Source organism: Rhinolophus sinicus, chromosome 5 (assembly GCF_057876585.1).
Source record: "Rhinolophus sinicus isolate RSI-liver-muscle chromosome 5, RSI-T2T, whole genome shotgun sequence".
NCBI classification, from domain to species: Eukaryota; Metazoa; Chordata; class Mammalia; order Chiroptera; family Rhinolophidae; genus Rhinolophus; species Rhinolophus sinicus.
The window spans coordinates 11566812-11587441 of NC_142505.1; the positions used below are offsets into that span (position 1 = coordinate 11566812).

The 20630-nt window shown below is 39.8% G+C and overlaps 1 protein-coding gene and 1 non-coding gene across 4 annotated transcripts in view; one reads left to right on the top strand and one right to left on the bottom strand.

Moving 5' to 3' along the window:
- Positions 1-20630, top strand: part of ULK4 (unc-51 like kinase 4) — a 406057-nt gene that overhangs the window by 97032 nt on the left and 288395 nt on the right. For all 3 annotated transcript variants that reach the window (XR_016021270.1, XM_088798237.1, XM_088798238.1), the window contains exons 21-22: positions 1097-1279; positions 8985-9112. Coding sequence is in view for 2 of the 3 variants with exons in the window: in XM_088798237.1 (XP_088654363.1) it covers positions 1097-1279; positions 8985-9112 (311 nt within the window). In the remaining variant the exon portion in view is untranslated. The remainder of the gene's footprint in view (positions 1-1096; positions 1280-8984; positions 9113-20630) is intronic.
- On the bottom strand, positions 19791-19897 carry LOC141567397 (U6 spliceosomal RNA). Its single transcript, XR_012489981.1, has one exon. It is a non-coding gene; the product is annotated as a U6 spliceosomal RNA (small nuclear RNA).

A 20630-nucleotide genomic window follows, 5' to 3' on the forward strand; every position in this document is an offset into this window, starting at 1 on the left:
GATGGACACCCAGGCTACCTCCATATCTTGGTGATTATAAACAATGCTGTGGTGAACGTATGGATGCACACATTCCCTCAAAGTAGTGTTTTGGGTTTCTTTGGATAAATACCCAGAAGTAGGATTCCTGGGTCCCTCTTTGTCTCTTGTTATAGCCTTTGTTTTAAAGTCTGTTTTGTCTGGTATAAGTATTCTACCCCAGCTTTTTAAAAAATTTTATTTCTGTTTTCATGAAATATCTTTTTCCATCCTGTTACTTTTAGTCTGTGTTTCTTTTGATCTGAAGTGAGTCTCTTGTAGGCAGCATATTTGTAAGGGTTTTGTTTCCTTTTCCATTCAGCCACCCGGTGTGTTATGATTGGAGCGTTTAATCTGTTTACATTGAAAGTAATTGTTGATAGGTAGTTATTGTCATTTTATTCATATTTTTGATTTTTTTTCTTCTTCTTCTTAAAGAAGTCCCTTTAACATTTCTAATTACAAGTTTTATCTCTAATAGTCTGTGAGCAATTTAGAAAAGCTCAGGGGTCTGACTACCTGATTTGGATTTCAGTTTTGCCACTTACTGCCTATGTCTTTGGGCAAATTACCTAGATATTTTATGCCTTAGTTTTACAAGCTATACAATGGTTAATAATAATAATACCTTTGTTATATGTTGGGAGAATTAGATAAGATAGTCTTCATATATTCTCAGAGAGTGTTCTTTACGCACTAAACAGTAAGCGTGAGATTACTTTAATGACTATGTGTTCAGCCTTTAGCTTAGTTTCTGCCCAAAGAGGGCACTTAATGATGCTTGTTACCTAAAGGGAACTTTTCTGTATGAATCAGTGTATCGTTTTAGCTCCTCATCATTTACATGATCATTATTATAAGTCTCCAATGTATTAAAACAACTTTTTAGTTTTCATTAGCTGCTGGGTTGTTGTTTTATTTTTAAATGTGCTGAAGGTTTCCAACTTAGGCCAAAATAAGTAATGAAGGAGCGAGGCAAGTGCCTTCTCCTCCTTTACCCAGAAGCGTGTGTCACCTTTCTGGGACCTGGTTAATGCATCTGGCGTTGTCTGACGGATCTGTCCTCCTGTCTCCGCAGGCCTTGTGCAGAATCACTCGCCATTCTCCTGCCGCCTTCCAGAACGTTATTGAGAAGGTGGGACTGAACTCAGTGATGAACTCCCTGGCTTCTGCCATCTGCAAAGTGCAGCAGTCCTTGTTGACCTTATTCACTGCTCTGTTGTCCTGTGGGGTTCATCTTCAGAGACTGATCCAAGAAAAGGTTTGACATCGATTTCTCCTGTTCTTCTACTTTAAAAATTGTTTTCTTCTGCAGTGTTAGTAGTTCAACAAGTAATATCATCTCTATAGAATTTACTTTTTATCTCCAGGGGCCTTTGTGAACTTTGCCAAACCGATGTATCATAGGTCATTCCTCTGAAGATGTTACAGGAGTCTTTTAGTGATTAAAATAGAAATCCAGTAAATGGCTCTGCCTCTTTGTCCCATTTTAATGATGAAAAGTTGGAAAACGAGTCCTTCCTATGTGCTAGTATTTCTTATGCCTCCTCCTCCTCAGCTCCCACCTCTTTTCCCATATCCTTTGCCTGCTTTGGGGTTGGGCGGGGGCGGAGGGTCCCTTTCTATTCTGACCCCTTTTTATTCCTTTCCTTACTTAATACCTTGCCATTGTAGATCACCTTTAGAGCTCCCTTTCTCCTGTTTTCACTTAGCCCCCTTCTAATCCTTTGCCATTCCTTTATTTTATGTACAGTAGAGTTTGTAAGTATTAAAATCACATCACAAAACTATAGCTATAAAGAAGTCTCTGTAGGGTCACTTTCCTCAAAGTGTCTTCTCTAGTTCTTGCTAAAGAGTGATTCTGGCCCAGAGCACTGCATCATGGGAGTGTGTTGGCCATGCAGACCCTCAGGCCCCATCCCAGACCTGCTGAACCAGGACTGACATTTTCATGAGATCTCTAGGTGATTCTTTGAACTTTATGGTTTGAGAAGCCTTGCCCTAGAATATGTATGTGCAGTGAGGTGTTAACAAGTCAAAAAAAGTGCACCATGGTTATTTAAATATATGTATTTATATATGAAGAGAGTGAGTTAAAGAGATTTTTTTTTTAAATTTATTGGGGTGACAATTGTTAGTAAAATGTGATATTTTCAATTGTACAGACTTTCCCATTTTTTCATATGCTCATGTATATTATGAATCTTCATGAGGCAAATGTAGTGTACTGTGTTTTTTAAACTTATTGGACCAATTATCCTTTTTTGGAGGGGAGATACCTGTCAAATTGGAGCTTTGAAGAACGCAGTGAAGGTAATGCTAAGTGCAGAATGGATCCACTGAAATAAGTGTTTGTCCTCATTTTTCTGCATTGAATGCAACATGTTAAATTTTGAGTTTTATACTCAAAGTTAAAATTTCAATAATTATGATGATTAATGCTCAGGTTCACATGTTAAACTTGATCTGTGAAAGTCAAAATAGAGAGAAAGTCATGTCTTGTCTTTAATTAGTCTGATTTAGATTCTGCTAAGGAATTTGAGCCTCGGAGAATGTATTCTTTCTGACAGTCTGTATTTCTAATTATTGCTACTAAATTTTTCAAGTCATTATTGTTATTATATTAGTAAAAGTATCACTTGAGTAGTTTTACTGTGTGAATTGTGATAATAGAGGCTGAGAGTTTTAGCACAGGCATGGATTGATTTAGTTTTAGATAGGCTATTTCACAAAGCTAGAAAAATAAGAACTTTGTGATTCCGCTTCCCTGAGGTGTGAGAGATGTTGGGGAGATCCGGGAAAAGAGAGAAGGCAGCCGAGCTGTGCAGAGGCTGCAGGGAAGAAGGGCCATGGACAGAGGCTGGGAAGTAGGAAGAAGAATGGATCCTGTAGGGTGGAGATACTGGCCTTCCTTTGGGGTTTTGACACAGTGGTCTCTTTTATTTTTACTGAAAGGAAAGTGCATGTATTTCTTTATATATGTGTGTTTTAGGGGCAGGTTGACTAATCTTATTATTGCTAAGTTGAGGTGGTCTCAAGTGTTGGATCGTTGATAGAGGTAGAATGAGTGGAATAAGAAGGGACCCAGCAATAAGAGCAGTTTTACTGCTTACTGTTGGGCAGAGAGAAACAACTGCACATGTTCTTTTTTGGGGAATGGATGCTTGTATATCCTGCTATTTTTTTTAATTGAAATGCTGTCCCCAAAAGAGGTCCACACCATTGTTTTTAAAATAAATGACTATTTACTGCAGAAAATTTAGAATAACCTAAAGAAGAAAACAAAATCAACTGTAATCTCACTACCCAGAGATCATTGCTGTTAACATGGTGGTTTATCTCATGTTAGTCTTTCGTCTGTGTGTCTGTGTATTTTGTGCACACATTTATAAAATGAAGATCAAAATGTGTGTGTCATTCAGTATTCCCCAAGAATACCACTATTGAACTGTTTGGTTTGCATGTTTTGGTTGGTACTCACCCCAATGCAGCAAACTTCCTGTTATATACACCTTTGTGCTCACCTCTAATAGAGTACACCGGTGTTATCCGCATTTAGCAGGCTCTGCATAAATAGTGCTAGATTGTTGTCTAGGAAGGTAGATGATGAGAGTACCATTCACTTGTAATCTCACCAGCAGTCATTAAGACACACACGATAGTTCCCTTATAATAAAACCAACCTAGAGTTGAGGAGTATTCGCAGCATACTTCCTGTTTTTGTAGTTATTTGCAGTTAATGATTCTCCATTTGAAGTACGTAACTACAGCCGTGTTTTCATCTCCAACTAGATCAATTAGATTGTATTATTCCTTCTGAATCATGCTCAGGAGGGAATGTTTAGTTCGCACTCTCGCCTCCATCAGCTGTGTGGGTATCAGTGTCCTCAGATGCCCACACACAGCAGCCGTGCTCATTACTGGTGCTTGATTTATGTTATGTCACCATCTACAGAAGGCTCTGCTTGCTCACAGATGTGCTAAATGGCAGAAGATGGCTTTATCCAAAACAAGTATTGGTTCCATATACTGCGATGTGAAAAGTGAGTGTTCACGGCCATGATGACAAGGGACTTGAGTTAAAATGATGTGTTCTGTGTATTCTGGTCATTGGAGAAATTGAGCAAAACAAAAAGTGACACACTGTTTTCCCATGGCCTGGCCCCTCATCCCCCAATACTTCACATGGTACTTTTGAACCCTTGGTAGAGGGTCCTTTAGATGTACTTGTTGCATCACCTATTCACAATTCAGGTGCTTGAATGACTGTGAACAAGAGGCATCTGGAAGGCCTGACCAGGTGTAAGAAAGAACCTTGTAAGTTAGGTGTGTGTTTATGTACTGTCTATGCCCTATGAGCTGTTTTGTTTTTTCGTTTATTTTCTGGTTCACTCTGCGGTTTTATTCTGCTGGTTCTTCCAAGCTGTTAATGTGTCCTGAAATGTTCGCTCTTCGTGGTCTGAGGCTGGAGGCGTCCAAACGTTCATACATGTGTGTCCTGCTGTGTTACTGGGAAGAAGGAGATTGGATGAGGTCATTTTCCTCACTGAGATAGTATCTGGAAACTTTAGCTAGTGTGACTTCATTTTGATCAGATTGTGTTTACAACCTTTATGAATTTAGGGTTTACATGGTTAGTACAGAAAATCTAGAATACAGAATACTGAAAGAAAATGCTTACCTTCCTAAGATAAGCTCTTTAAAATTTGTGATACATACCTTTCAGATTCATATTTGTTCTGCATATGTGTGTGCAAATACACATACAGTCAGGTTTCCCTTCCTCCCCTTCTTCCCCCTGTGGCTGCCGCACACACGTGCTGTTAGACTCTTTGTACAGAAATCGGGTCAATTGTACATTGTTTGGTAATCCATATTTTTCCTATTCAGTGATGTGTTTATAACTTTTATGAATTTTCTGTTTGAATAAGCTAAGGCCAAGTAATGAAAATAAGGGTGGCAGAATAGTATGTCATTCTAAACCTGCAGTGACATACACACACACACACGCATACGCACGCACATGCACTACACGTATATATACACAAATATGTATGTGCGTATATACATGTATATTTATAAAGGCATGTAGGGAGAAAGGGAGGAGTCTATGAATATTACACTAAACTAGACACTGCTTTGTAAAGAAATCACTGGTGTGGGTTTAAAAAAACACACAACAAAAAACCTTACCTTAAAAACTCAGTGCTAGATTCTTGATGTTAGGAAATCAGAAGCATATAAGACTCCTGGAACCCCACTCTGCTGCATTTCAATTAGTTGAGCTTAAAAAACTCATATCAACTTGATTAAGGTACATAGATTAAAACATCTGCCTTAGTCTCTTTTTTTCCCTGAGGTTTGTGACTTTGAATGTATTTTGAAGCTGGAGAATCAGTAATGCATACTTTGGGGGGGGGGGGTCACCTAATGATTTAAACATTAATTTTTAAAGCCATACCATATTTCACAGGTTAGTTTTTCATGCTCACTGGTAAGACGGTTTCCTTCTGAGTGTTACTGACTAGAGATACTGCCTTTCAAATTTGTTGCTGATTAATTTTGACAATAGCTGCTGTCCGTCCATTTTTATCTTAGTGGTCTAGTTTGGGGCTGTTGCTTCAGGTTTAGCATTTTGACCAAGTAGCACAACAGTGATTAATAATAAACCAGACACTGCAGATCTCTGTTATTTGTAAGCACTATGGAAGATCAGGATGAAATTTCCTGCCTGTAGAATTTTTAAAAATTTGAATGCAAGTCTACTAAGGGTTTTTTCCTCACAAATCACTAGGCATACTGACTCACAGGTTGCAAATGCAGCATTTAAAATATGGTGGTTAATTTATGCATATTAATCAGATTATGAGTTCATATTGTGATATTTTTAGTGTGTCTACATTAATAAATGTATTCTGTTAGAGACATTCTACTCAGATGCTTGGCTGAACTTCTTTAAGGAAAGTGTAATCTAAAAACAATTTTAGATTTAATCAGTACATTTTCCATTTCCATCAATATGGAACAGGAAAATTGTGTCGGTATAGTTCTCCACGTGATTTCTCACTGTTTTTCCTTGAGGCTGTTAGCAGTTGATAGCCAGGCTGTACTCATTGATTTTCATCTGTGACAGTTGATTGAAGCAGATCAATTTTATTGCTTGAGGTTGCCAAGAGATAATTTTGAAGTTCTCTAGCTCATCATCGTTTTTTATTCATCTAATAATTTCGTCTTTATGATCTGTATTAGAGGGATGTTTCATCCTTTTGCTTAATTTTGATAACAATATTATTTTGTTTGTGATGGATGCTTCATAGATTTGGGCTCATTCCCAACATTTTGAATATTTCATCATATCATCTTTATGTTAGATAGATATGTTCATTCTGAAATCACTGCCAAGCAGCATTTGAATATTGGACATAAACACGTCATGCTGTGGTTTGGCTTATAGACTTAAACAGCTTCTGCTTTTTTCTCCACATGTAATATTTAGGTATGTTGAGCTGAATGGCAAGATGAATTTAAATCAAAGCTGCACACATAGTGGTTTGCACACTGAAGTGTCCTGAGGTCATTTTTGGTTCCCAAAGGTCATTTTGATTATTCATTGTCAGCGCAAAGTCTTCGCCTGCAGTCTGTGATCTCCCCTTCTCAAGTCTTGTAAGATTAATACTGTTCTAGAGGGGGGTGTGCCCATTACTTAAGATTAAACACGGAGCCCTGGGCAATTAGTTGTAGGGTGTCAGTCAGTACTGCTCATTCAGTTGTTCTGAAGGGGCTAAATGAGAATTTATTTAGGGCACAAGATGCTTTTAGTCTTAGATCCAAAATTTTCTGGAATACACGCATTTAGGGACTTGGAGTTGTGGTGTTACAAACAAATCTCATACCCAGCATCTTTTATGTTTTGATATGTGCTATAGTTTATCTAGTTTGTTTCACTCAAAATCATAAGCATATTATTTTAATTTTGTAAGATTCTTAGTAATGGCTTCATCTCAAGGGTTGCAGCAACTATTGAGAATATTTCATAAGTGAATGATAATCATATTTGCTGTTGTAGAAGCTCACTGTAGCATAAATGGAAGAAAGCGAAGTTAAAGCCTGTTACTGCAATTCAAGAGCTGTAGAGTGGTATATTGAAATAAGGCAGCAATGGAGGTGGTGGTGTTTTCACAGAAACTGGGGATCAATTGGTCATGGGAGGGAAGAGGAAGAAAGAGTCGAGGAAGGTGCTCAGATTTTTACGTTTAGCTTTTGGGTTGATGATCCTCAGAGCAGATCACCTTTGGGGAGGCACTGAGTTTAGTGTTGGATGCGTAACACAAAGAATTGCGATATACCCTTCACCCACATCTACCAAAGGTTGGCATTTTATCCCGTTTGCTTTCTGGGTCCTCTGACTGTCTGTCTGTCTCTTACCCCGTGTGTGTGTGTGTGTGTGTGTGTGTGTGTGTGTGTGTGTGTGTTGTCGTGTTCGTTCCTACCCATTTGAGAAGAGGCTGCGGACCTGATGCTCCATTACCTTCAATCACTTCACTAAATACTCCCTAAAAATAAGCCAGGGATTTAAAAATCTTGAAGTTAACATTTATTAGGCATTATTATTAGCTAACCTACAGACCTTATTGAGAGTTTGCAATTGTACCAGTAATGTTCTCTTATGTGGAACAAAACTTCCAAATCTTGAATTGCAGTTTGTGTCGTGTCTCTTTAGTCTCCCATAACTAGAAGAGTTGAATGGTTTCTGAGTTATGTGTGTGCACTCGTATGTGTGTGGGGTTGTGTTGATGTGGGAAACAGATTTGTGATTGTGGGCCTTGGACCACAGACTGTAAATTAGAATTGGGAGTTGACGGTGGAAAAATGGGCTTTCTACTTTCTACGTGCTGGAAGGATGCACACAGATCTGTTACTCAGGACGTCTTGGTGTTGATTCTGTTTTGAATCAAAATGATGATGAAGTAGCGTGATTATTTGGTTCAGGAATCAGGTGAGAGTGATGCATAGATAGAGATACATGGCCATATCTCCATCCTTAAATAGAAGCATACACTGGACTGTGTAAATTCTTCCAGCCTGGCAATATAGCAGCCAATGTAAAAGGACTGTGGATTGGCAAAAAAAATCGAGCTGCCTTGGATGCGGTGTCACTGCTAGGTGCTTGCCTCTGTTAAGGACTCTTGGGAACTTACATTCCTGCTGTCTGTAGCCATCTTGCTACCAGTACAGTTCCGTCTTCCTGCCTCCTTACATTCATTAACCGTGTGTGTGTGTGTGTGTGTGTGTGTGTGTGTGTGTGTGTGTGTGTGTGTTTGTGTGTGTGTGTGTCTGTATTTCTTTTTTTGTATATCAATAGGCACCTGAAATGATGTGCAGTCTCTCTCTGTTAGAAAATAACAGTAATACTTGTCAATACTTATTTCTCTGTGTTGTGTTAGACCTTTAGTTAAAGAATGCTGTAGGACTATAGGGTTTTCTTTTTGTGTCACGTATTGGGTATTTATGTCTGTAGTACCTCAGGTGTGTGCATTAGCGGTGTGATCTCTGTATATACAGGGTTGCTCAGAGGGCCATGTCTACATGCAGTCGTGACTGCCAGTTGTTCCAGTTATTTGTTGCCACACTTCCAGTTGTGTGGTTGCTTGGTTAAGAGGGAGGCTTTGTTGTTCGACTGGACTGGATTTGAATCCAACTTTGTGAATTTGGGCAAATTGCTTCACCTTTCAAGATTTAGTTTCCTTTTTAAAATGGGGGTAATACTGTCAACATTTTATGGCTCGTTTTTCAGGTTTAAATGAAATACTACATATTAAAAACTTAGTACAGAGTCTGGCACAAAATAAGAATGTAGAAATGGTAGTCGGTATTATTTTATTCCTTGCTGTCTGTTTGGTTATTATAATCTATTTGTCCATGACTTATTTCATGTTTTCTCAAATTTTTTTTAATGTCTTCCACAGGATTTTGTCTCTACAATTATCCGTTTACTTGACAGCCCCTCGGCTTCCATTAGAGCAAAAGCCTTCCTGGTTCTTTTATATATTTTGATTCATAACCATGAGATGCTGCTGCTCAGCTGCCAGTCAAGGTATGACTTTCTCTGATAATTTTGTCAATAACTTCAGTTTGGTGCCTGTTTGATTAGTTTCATTAGTAGTGTTTCTTGGTCTCTATGTAGCTGGTATTGAAATTTTTTTTCCTAGACATTTCCAAGGGTTTAATATTTCACTTATAGCCTCCGCTTGGAAACCCTGAAGACTTCAGAGAGGACCTCTGGAATGCAAGCAGGGTGGTGGGGATTACCTGGAGTTTTCCAGGCCTGAGGACAATCCAAGGAAGGGTGTTAAAGTTGATTCTGATTTGTGTCTTGGGGGGGTATTTTTGACTTAGTTTTCATTACTGCAGCATTCCGGAATGGGTAGGTGAAAGCCCAGAGGGGCTGCCTGGTAAAGTAGAGGAAGGAACAGAGCAGGGAGCAGGAGTGTCTGGGCTGGTCGAGGCTCGCAGATCTCTCCCTCTCTGGCTTTCACCTCCCAGAAGCTGTCCTGGGTGCACCTCAGTTTCCCTTTATGCTCTGATGCTTCCCGAGTAACAGCTTCTGATGTTACCACGTCTGCATGCTCTGTTGAAAACCCAGAGGAACCTTGAAAAATACGGTTTAATGTCCATTTATCAACCTAGCTTTTTATTTATTGTAGAATATTGAGGAGAGCCTGGCATTGTTGAACTTGATCGAGATTAGGAATTGGCAAACTTTTTCTTGTAAACAGCTAGAGAGTAAGTGTTTAGGATTCGTGGATCAAGAGGCAAAATTGTGGGTATTATGTAGGTATTTATATAACAAGAGAGAAAGCATGTTTTCATATATTAGGTTGGTACAAAAGTAATTGTGGCTTTTGCCATTTTAACCTTTTAAACCGCAATTACTTTTGCACCAACCTAATATATTTTATTGACATAAAAAATATACTGCTAATAATTGAGTAGTTTTTTCTTTTTGTAATACAGGTCTACTAATGAGAAGAATAGAATCTTTGTTGGGGGGAAGAGATAACATTTTGCTTAATTAGGGGTCAAAGTTAGTGTCTCCATCGTCAAATCCATTACCAGTGTTCACGGCATTGCTGATCTCTAATGCCGTTTTATGTTTCTTTTCTTTGAAAATGTCTGTCACACAGATAGGTACTGCCACATGCCAGTATCAGTTCAGGAGCATGTGACTTTAATTGAGCATTTTCTTGCTGGGAAGGTATTTGTAGGATTCTGTTAGGTCCATCCTTGATACTTGCCGTTCAGCATGTCATTACATTGCCCATGAATCACTTCCAAGTGACGGTTATGTGGACGCTCCAAACAAGCCTCCTTTGTTTCTCGTGTCCCAGGGATCATTGTACTTCGTTGTTTTAAGTCCAGCGTCTTGAAAACTGATTTCCTGTATTTTGTCTATTTTTTGGTTGTTTTAGGTGGGAGGGTGAATCCTGTCCCTCGTAGTCCATTAGGGCTGGAAGCAGAAGTTGCTCTTGGCTTTGCTGCCTCTCATCTCTCCTTGTATCCACCATCATTTTATACGCGGACAAATAATATAGTTTCTCAGCAGATGTTCTGCCATCATTTCTTGGATTCACAGTCTGGTCGTTATGTAGCGACTGGAGTGTCTCTTACACAGTATGAATCAACTTTTGTTTCTCCCCTGCTCAGACTCTTCTAATGACATCCTGTCATCCTGAGATAATACCCCTGGCTGCTTACCATGCCCTTTTCTGCCCTCCCTCCTCTAGTTCCTGCCCATTGCTTAGCCCTTGTCTTATACAGCTCTTCTTCGCAGTCACTTTATTCCTGCCATAGTTTCTCTTGTTGCTTTTAAAACAACGAAACCTATGATAGTCACCTGAGGACTGTTCTCCGTTGCCATTCCCTGGGCCCATAATGGACTTCCCCGGATGTTTGCGTGGCTGGCTTCCTCAGGTCTTTCTGGGGTCTGCTCAACTAAGGGTTACTTCTGAGAGCCACCCTGATTATTCCATCTAAAATACCCCTCGTAAACGCAACTCCAGAAACTCTACCTGGAAAGAACTAACCCATGTCAGACCATCAGAGCTGGGGCATAACACATTTGGTCCTCCCAGGAAATTGCTGTGATTTCGTTCTCTGAATGAAAATTTAGAAACTTCAGTAGTGGTGGGAAGATGGTGGCCTGAACGCGTACTCTGACCCGGACCTGCATTCTGCTCACCCTGGAGTAACATAGTCAGAAGGATAAGTGTAGGGGGGTGGCCTGGAAGGTGAGGTAAGGGCGGGCCCCCGTCTTCCTTCGCTGTGTGGCAGAGGTGATGTCTTGTCTTTGAAGCCCAGCTGAATACCAGCTCATGGGGCTCCTGGAGGGTCTGAAATGCAGGTGCTTTCCATGTGCGGTTGTTGGGCCCAGTGCTCTGTTCCCAGGAGAGCTGGAGTAGGGCTGCTGTGGGGGCCAGTCTGCCCCAGTCTGTGCATCTCGGGCAGATGACCTCATTTTCCTGTCCTTGAAGAGAACTGTTTCCTCTCACCACCTGCTTTGCCACACCGTGTCCTGATCAGGTGCTGAGTAGGGGAGGAAGTCATGAGTAAGCAGGCAGTTGTCATAGTCCATCGAGAGAGGCAAGAGCAGGCAGCTGCAGAACTAATGGAATAGACAGTTTTAATAAACAAGTTACGAAAACTCTATGCGGAGGCAGGTTTCTGAAATTCAGCAGAAGAACTGAAAGAGAATTGCCTCTGCTGGGGGCGGCATTAGGGATTTGGAAGGCAGCAAGAAAGAACACATCGAACCATGCAAAGCCGATTACAAAGATGGAAAATTCATGTGAAAACAGTAGGAGAGGTGGAGTGTAGGTCCAGGAGACCTCATATGCCCAGTACCGGGGATCTCAGGAGGAGGAAGGGAACAGATGGAGGAGGGTTTCTAATTGAAATGACAGCAGTCATCTCTGCTTGAACAGGTTCTCTTCTGATACTGTACTAACCTGTGAGTAAAGGAGTTAGAAAGTCCCCAAACCACAAGAGCAAAGTGAAAGGGAAAGATGGCCAAAGCAGATGAGCATTGTCACCCGTCTTTTATTTTGGGAGGTGGAAAGCTGGCAAATGAATGTTTGCTAGTTTAGCAGCATGGAGATTGCTGAGATCCCTTATTGTCTGCAGGGGGAAAGGCCACAAGGAGACGTGATTACTGCTTGACAGCTCTGGAGAGGTTGGCAGTTGGGGGTGTACCAGGTACCAAGAGGGAGGTGAGACTCAAGATGGTGAGATCCTGGGCAATCTGCATGAGACTGATTCCCAGCTCTTATCCCTGACTGAACATCAGGAGATGCCTCCTCTTCCACTGCAGCAGGAGACTTGCAATGTATTCTGGGTAGTGTGACGGGGAAAGGCCGCAGATGTGGGGTGTCAGACACAGACAAGAGGGAGATGAGGTGCCTGGTGAGAAATCAGGGGAGTGTACGAAAGCCTGTTTTCTCTGAAGGGTGAGGGCTTCGGCCCCCAGCCCCTGCTTGACTTGCACACTGTTGGCAGCCTGGCTTCCATACTATTGACCAGAGTTTGGAGATTCAGGGAAGATGACCGATCCCCAGTAAAAGCCCCACAAGGGCTGACATTTGGGTATCCCCTACTGCAACTGGTGAGACCTTGCCTGATATTCCTGTACTGGAGCCCATCTGCCCCAAGCCCTATTCCTGCACACATACCTTCCAACAACATGTTAGTGCATCATTTACAACTTAAATGCACAACCAAGAATCACTAGCTAGTTAAGGGGAGCCTCTCACATGGGCACAGAAACCGGAACTTACCAATAAATCACAGGGACTTGGCAGAAGCAGGGACAGAGTTCTGAACAGGCAGTTCCTGGAAATGGGGATGAGGATGGCCCTTAAATCTATGAGTAAATGCTTAATCTTCATGATGAGAGAATTGCACGTTATTACTCCTCATTATAAAGGAAACCACACTGAGGTATCATTTATCACTCAACGCATTGGCAGTGTCTGAAAACGTAATCTCTTGGCGAGGCTGTGGAGAAGCTGGCACGCTCATACATTGCCGGTGGGAATGCAAAGTATTGTAACTATTATGAAGACGAATATGGCAATATCTAGAAATTTTTTTTTACCATTGGCCCAGCCATCTCACTCCTAGGATACACTGTCCAAAGATCTGTTAGCAGACAAGTGAAATGGCATGTGTACCAGGCATTATTTGTTACGGCAAACGCCTGCACACAACGCAGATACCCATCAGCAGGAGACTGGCTGGAGAACTGTGGTCATCCTTGTGTTTTCCATTCCTGCCATGACAACTTGCCACCAACTCAGTGCTTTAAGACAAGGCACATGTATTACTCTGACAGCTCCCACAGGTCAGGAGTCAGGGCTCCGTGTAGCTGGGCCCTCGGCTCACGTCTCACAGACTTGAAGGGCAGGTGTTGGCTGCTCCTGCAGTCTGCATCTGAGCTCGCTGATTGTTGGCAGAATTCTTTTCCTTGTGGCTGTAAGACTGAAGTCCCCATTCCCTTGCTGCTTTTTGGCTGGAGCTTGCTCTCAGCTTCTAGAAGGTGTCCCTCCTCTCCATTGGCAAGTTCCTGGAGCCAGTAGGAACTCTTCTTACACCTTGAATCCCCGCCACCCCCCCACTCTGCAAATGTCTTTGACCTCCCTCTGCTGGCACCAGCCACCTAGAACTCCCCTTTTACAGGTTTCACCAGCTGGGGTTAGACTCATGCAGATAATCTACGTATCTTACGGTGAATTGAATCGGGACTTGAATTACGTCTTCAAACTCTCTAGACCTTACTAACTAGATTAATGTTTGAATAGCTATATAGGGGGGTGAGAATCTTGGGAGAGGGACATCTTTAGGATCCTGCCCACCGCAATCCCCGTCACAGAGGACTCTGCAGCTGTGAAAAGGAACCAGGAGAATCTGTGTACGTAGCCATGGAGGCTTTGCCAGGATCCATTACTATCCTGAAAGAAGCAAGGTACACTGCCTTTTGCATAAGGGAGGTGTGAGAACAAAAGATTTATGCATTTACTAATATTTCCAAAACAAAGAATGGAAGTATAAATAAAAAAAGAACAAAAATGGTAATTTGTAAGGGCAGGAAGAGAGTAAGAAGCAGGGGCAGGAATGAAAGGTATACTTCTCTGAATGTAACTGTTTTATGATTTCAAGTTAAGAACCGTGTAAGTGTTTTACATAATTAAAAATAACATTAAATCAAAATGACAAAAATAAAGCCATCTCTAAAAATTGAAAACAACCTGTGTATTATCAAGTTTCTGGCATAACTCCTTAGATAAGAGATATTAAAGTGTTAAAGTTACAGTATTTGTCCATGTATTTCTATTGGGATATATATGAGGGGCAAACCCCATTAAGAAATTTTAAACTACATTGTGTTTTTGTTGTCAGTATAATTGTATTGCCATTTTGAAACTATTATTTGTATTTATGTATAGGAAAAGAAAATTAGTAATTATGCCAATTGCAATAAGAACCAAGATTTTCTGCGTAAAAAACCCATACAATTATGAAATAAAAATTAAGTAAAATCCTGTCATCCTTAACTTGAATCAAAAGTATCAGAGTAAAACTCATGATTCTGATATTATGTTATATTAATTTATGATTTTTCTTTCTAAAGAAATTATCTATTTTATAGTTTTATCTACTAAAAACCCAGTACTCAAATTTTAATTCCTAAATGCTATTTTCCACTAAAAGAAACCATGGCCTCTTGTATAAACGGCCTCCAGGTCTCAGACACAGCTATGCATTCAGACAGGAGAGGAACAAATTGAGTCTGAGACATGCTGTCATTCCTGAAAGCAAGGAAGTTATGAAAAACTGCTGAGGTCCTGTTGGAAGAACACAGGAGCCAACTTTAAGGAGCTTCTACTGGCCCAAGATGGAATTTTGAGCATTAAAAGGAATAATGCAATATATTAAACTATCAATGCCAAAATTTTTGAGTTCATAATTATATTTAACAAACAACCCTCATTAGACAGTCACCTTTAGAAAATTGCAAGGGCATACAATCATTATCCTGAACATTATTCAATAAAGGGACAAAATTAGTATTTATCCAGTGTTTAACATATAGATTGTAATTCAGACTAATCAAATAGTTGATTAGGCCAAGTGTTTCTTTATGGAAGTTTTATAGCTAATAAATACAGGAGAAATGATGGAATTCAGAAATCTCCAATTTGCAACCCTAAACTCATGGATAGAATTAATTTTAAAAATAGCAATGAATATTTTTGATAAATCTTTGCATATATGCTTTGACACTTTTCTAGAGTTAACTACCTAGAAGTGGAATTGTTCGGTCTTATGGCAGATGTTCAACTTTTTAAAACAAACGAGCTGTTTTCCCAAATAGTTGTACTATTTTATATTCCAACCACGGTGTATGAGAATTCCAGTTTTTTCACATTCTCGCCAACTCAGTATGGTCATTCTTTTTAATTTGAGCTGTTCTTATACGTGTGTAGTTCTATCTCATTGTGGTTTTAATTTGCATTTCCCTAGTAACTTACAATTTAGAACATCTTTTTATGTGCTTATTTGTCATCTTTATATCTTGCTTGTTTAAATATATGTTCAGTCTTCTGACCTTTTATAAAAATGGATTGTTTTTCTTAACGAGTTTTGGTGTTTTTTTTTTTTTTTTTTTAATATACAGGATACAAGTTTTTTTTTCCTTAAAAAATTTTTTTTTCAATTACAGTTGACATTCAATATATTTTATATTAGTTTCAGGTGTACAGCACAATGGTTAGACATTTATATAATTTAAAAAGCGATCCTCCCAATAAGTCTAGTACTCACCTGGCACGATACATAGTTAGTACAATATTATTGACTATATTCCCTATGCTGTACTTTGCATCCTCATGACTGTTTTGTAACTACCAATTTGTATTTCTTAAGCCCGTCACCTTTTTCACCCAGATCTCCAATCCTTCTCCCATTTGGCAAACATCAGTTTGTTCTCTGAGGATACAAGTTTTTTATGAGATAAGTGACTTGCAAATATTTTCTTTCCCTGTGGCTTTTCTATCCTCTAATGGTGTCTTTCAAAGAGCATAAAGATCCAAATGTAAATAGATAAACACATTGTGGCATATTTGTACAAGGGAATACTTAGCAGTAAACACTTTTTAAGAACGGAACGGTTTATCCTACTTGTAAGCTAACCAGTGAACCTGCCAGTTTCATAGATGCGGGCAGAAGACACGAGACTCCTGGGTCAGACGCAAAGGACGTTATCACCCAAAGCACATCAGGCAGCATGAGGGTTATGTTTGAATTGGCTCCTCTCAACTCCTAAGTCCCATAGTGGGGAGAATGAGGTGAAGTCAGGCCCAAGTGGATGCTATGCACAAAGGGAAGCAGTTGTGTCACGGAGGAGCCCCAGTATTAGGAAACCCCCAGTTTTGTAAGGGGTACTGGCAAACCTGCCTAACCTTTACACCCAGAAAGAGACACTAGCTTTATAATCCTGGTAGGGAAATAAATCTGTACTCCTGGAGGGAGACATTATATTTTCCAAAGCTATTTGCTATACAAACATCAGCAAAGATAGTTGGAAACAAAAGCTGTCAGTATCTATTCACAAGACATGCAGAAATGCAAGAGATCCATGGAGAATTTTCTCCCCACATTATTGCTATGGTAATTCTTTGTTCAGTGTTTTAAGAAACTGCCAAACTCTTTTCCAGAGTGGCTGTACCATCTTACATCCCCACCAGCAAGGTATGAGTAATCCAATTTTTCTACATCCTCGACAGCATTTGGTATTTATTGCCATTTTATATTTTAGTCACTCTCATAGGTGCGTAGTGATAATAGGTGTGTAGTAATATCTCATTGTGGTTTTAATTTTCATTTCCCTAACTGCTAATGATGCATATCTTTTTATCTGTTTATTTTCCTTCTCTATATCCTCTTACGTGAAATGTCTGTTCATATCTTGCTTAATTTCAAATTTTTCTTGCACATGAGTTTTGCACATTCTTTACATATTTTAGGTGTGAGTCCACTGTTGGATATATGGTTTGCAAGTATTTTCTCCCAGTGTATAGCTTGTCTTTCCATCCTCTTATCAGAGTCTTCTGCAGAACAAAAGTTGTTAATTTTGCTGAAGGCTTCTTTATCAATTTTTCCTTTCATGCTCTCACTATCAAGTCTAAGAATTCTGTGTAGATCCCAAAGATTTCCATTGTTCTTTCTAAAATTTTTATATTTGGATGCTTTACATTTAAGTTTGTCATCCATTTTGAGTTAATTTCCATATAAACTGTGAGATTTAGGATATTTTGTTGTTCTTTATTTTGCCTGTGCATATCTAATTATTTAGCACTATTTGAAAAGGCTGTCTTTCCTAAGTAAATTACTTTTGCTTCTTGTCAAAAATCAGTTGGGCATATTTGTGTGGGTCTACTTCTGGGTTCTGGGTTCTGTTCCATTCATCTGTGTGTCTATCCTCCACCAATACTGTTCTGTCATGATTACGGTATCTATAGAGTAAGCCTTAATATTGGGTAGAGTGATTCCTTCCATTTTATTCCTTTTCTGTCGGGACTGTTTTAGCTATTTTAGGGGCTGTATGTGTTTGCGTACAAGTTTTAAAGTAAGCTTGCCAAAACTTTGGTGAAATTTTGATAGGAATTGCCTTAAACCAATGTGTCAATTTAGGGAGAGTTGACATATTTACTACGTTGCCATCCAATCTATGAACATGATCTGTCTCTCCATTTATTTAGGTCTTTTTAGCTTTCTTTTACTAGAATTTTGTAATTTTCAGTAGACAGGTTCTGTACATGTTTTGTTAGTTGTATGCCTTATATTTCCGTTTGGGGGGAGCAATTGTAAATGGTATTGTTTTAATTTTAGTTCCCACATGTTAATTGTTAGTATATAGAAATATATACTAACCATGTATTGATTTTTATATTTTAAAACCTTGCTGAACTCACTTTTTCGTTCTTGGTGGTTTTTGTAGATTCTGGGAGATTTTCTACATAACAATCATGTAAATAAGCACAGTTTTATTCTTTCTTTTCTAATCTGGGTGCCCCCCTTTTGTTCTTGCTTTACTGAAGTGGCTAGAACTTGCAGTACTGGGCTGAAGAAGAGTGGTGAGAGCGGATGCCCTCTTTGTCTCTGATCTTAGAGGAAGAGTAGTGTTTTCTGCTAAGTATCATTTTAGCTCTAGATTTTTTTGTAGATGTTCTTTATCAACTGGAGGAAGGTCCTCTTTATTCCCATCTTCTATTCACAGTTTGTTGACTCTTTTCCCCCCTTTAATTATGGATGAGTGTTGGATTTTGTCAAGTGCTTTTTCTGCACCAATTAATATGACAGTATGTTTCTTTCTTTTTTTTAAACCTGTTGCATTGCATTAATTGTAATGCATCTTTGGGGTGGATTTCTTATTTTCCTATTTTGAGTTTGCCAGATTCTTGAATCCGGATATTTTGCCTATTAGGAGACTCTGTGTCCTTACTTCATTCTGTGTCATTAAGACTTGTTGTTGTTGATAGGTAGTGATAGAGGTCCAGCTCGTCCCTGGACCCCACTGACACTAACCTGATGGGGAATCAGATTACTGCCTGGTCCTGCCGGTTGGGGAATGGTAGCTCAGATGACTTCCTGCTCAGACATGCTGACACTATCCCTGCAGGGAACTTGCAGAGTGGTTTGCTTTGACTGGGCAGAGAATGAAGGATCAGCCGCCTGCTCCGTGTCAAGGGCACTAGCCCTGCAGGGGAATGAAGTCACTGCTTCCTGCTCCTGCTGAGGAGATGATGGCAAATCAGCTCTGTTTGCCCTCCTCACCCCCAGCCCGGGAATTGGAGTCGTCATCCACTTCCCTGATGGGCTCCGTGGAAACTGTGGGGAAGGGAGAGGTGGAGGGTTGTAAGTGGTGCTCCTTTGGTGTTTCACCAGATTAGGGCAGCTATTGCCAAAGAGGTTTTCTGCTGGACCATCTTTTTACTGGTTCTGTGGCTAGGCGAAACAGGCTTTTTTGGGCGGGGGGCAGCTCTGGGTTGGAGGCTTCTGTAGCACTCTTTCCTAAATGTATGAATGAGAGGTAATAAGGAACCGAAGACAGTCACTGCCATGCTGTTCTTCAAATCCTCCATTCTCTTCAAGAAAGGTAGTCCCCCTTCTCCTCCCCACCTCTCACAGTCTTCCTATATTTGTTTTTAGATTATGTCCAGAGATTTTTAGTTATAAGAGGGAGGGCCTGGGAGGATTGGGTCTACTCTGTCTTGGCAGAACTGGAAATCCGAAGTCACTTGTAAACATTGCTCATGGAAACGCGAATTGCTCCAACGTTTTGCAAAGTAACTTAGAATCATCCACGACTTTCAATAATACCTATCACTTTGGATCCAACAGGCCTGCATTTGGTTTTTGGCTGTTAGAAATAGAGGTATGAATTGTTCCTATGCATGAGGGTGTCCAATGTAGCATTGTTTCTAGTGGTCAGTGCCTGGAAATACAGTTAATGTCCATTGGTATTGAAATACTTCAATAAATGATGGTATAGCTATGATATAGTAGGTGATTCATTTTATTAACTTGGAGGGATGTTCATTATATATAGATAAGTGAAAAAGTGAAAGCGCAATTACATTAATTATGAAGTTATTTTATAAAACAAATAAAAATGGCAAAACTCTTCTACTTGTGTGTATTTGTATAACATTTTTTTTTTAAATGTGGAGCGCTTCACGAATTTGTGTGTCATCCTTGCGCAGGGGCCGTGCTGATCTTCTCTGTATCGTTCCAATTTTAGTATATGTGCTGCCGAAGCGAGCACTGTATAACATTTTATTAACAAGAATACATGGGAGGATAATAACAAATCTAGTTATCTGAGGAGAGTGGGATAGGGGTGTTGTTTGTTATATTTATTCATTTTTATTTTTAGCTTTATTATAAAAGCATATTTCACTATTGTAAATAAGAAAAAAATATAATGAAGCAAAAGAACAAAAACTAAAGAACAATAGGCACCAATTGATTTTGGAGGATTAGAGCTATCGGTGGTCAAATTTTTTGCACTTTGTAGATTCAATGTAGCAATACAGATTACGGCCAGAAATACATAGGCAGCCAGTGCAGACTATGGAAAGATGGCTGCTGTTTGTTCCTTTGTGCTTTGCAGCCCATGTGTTACATTTGTATGCATATAAAACACAAAGTTGAATATAAAGGTATGAATATAAAGGCTTCAGGCCAGAGAGATGTTAAAAGTCTCTGTGATGAGTTTATATGGAAAAATGTTCTCCATTCCCTACCTGTCCCTTGAAACGCCATTAGCCCCTGGAGTTCTGAGCTCACCATGATGCTTCCGTCTGCCTGGGAACTGAAGCCTCACATCAGGAGCCCACGACAACGTTTGCTACATTAGGGAGATAATTTTTCCTGCGTATCACCATCACCATCAGCCTTCTATGGATTAAATTTCAGCACATTTTTTATGATGTTGGCTCTCAAATCTTTCTAGCGTGACAGGCTGTGAAATCAAGCTGTCAGAATCCGATAAAAAT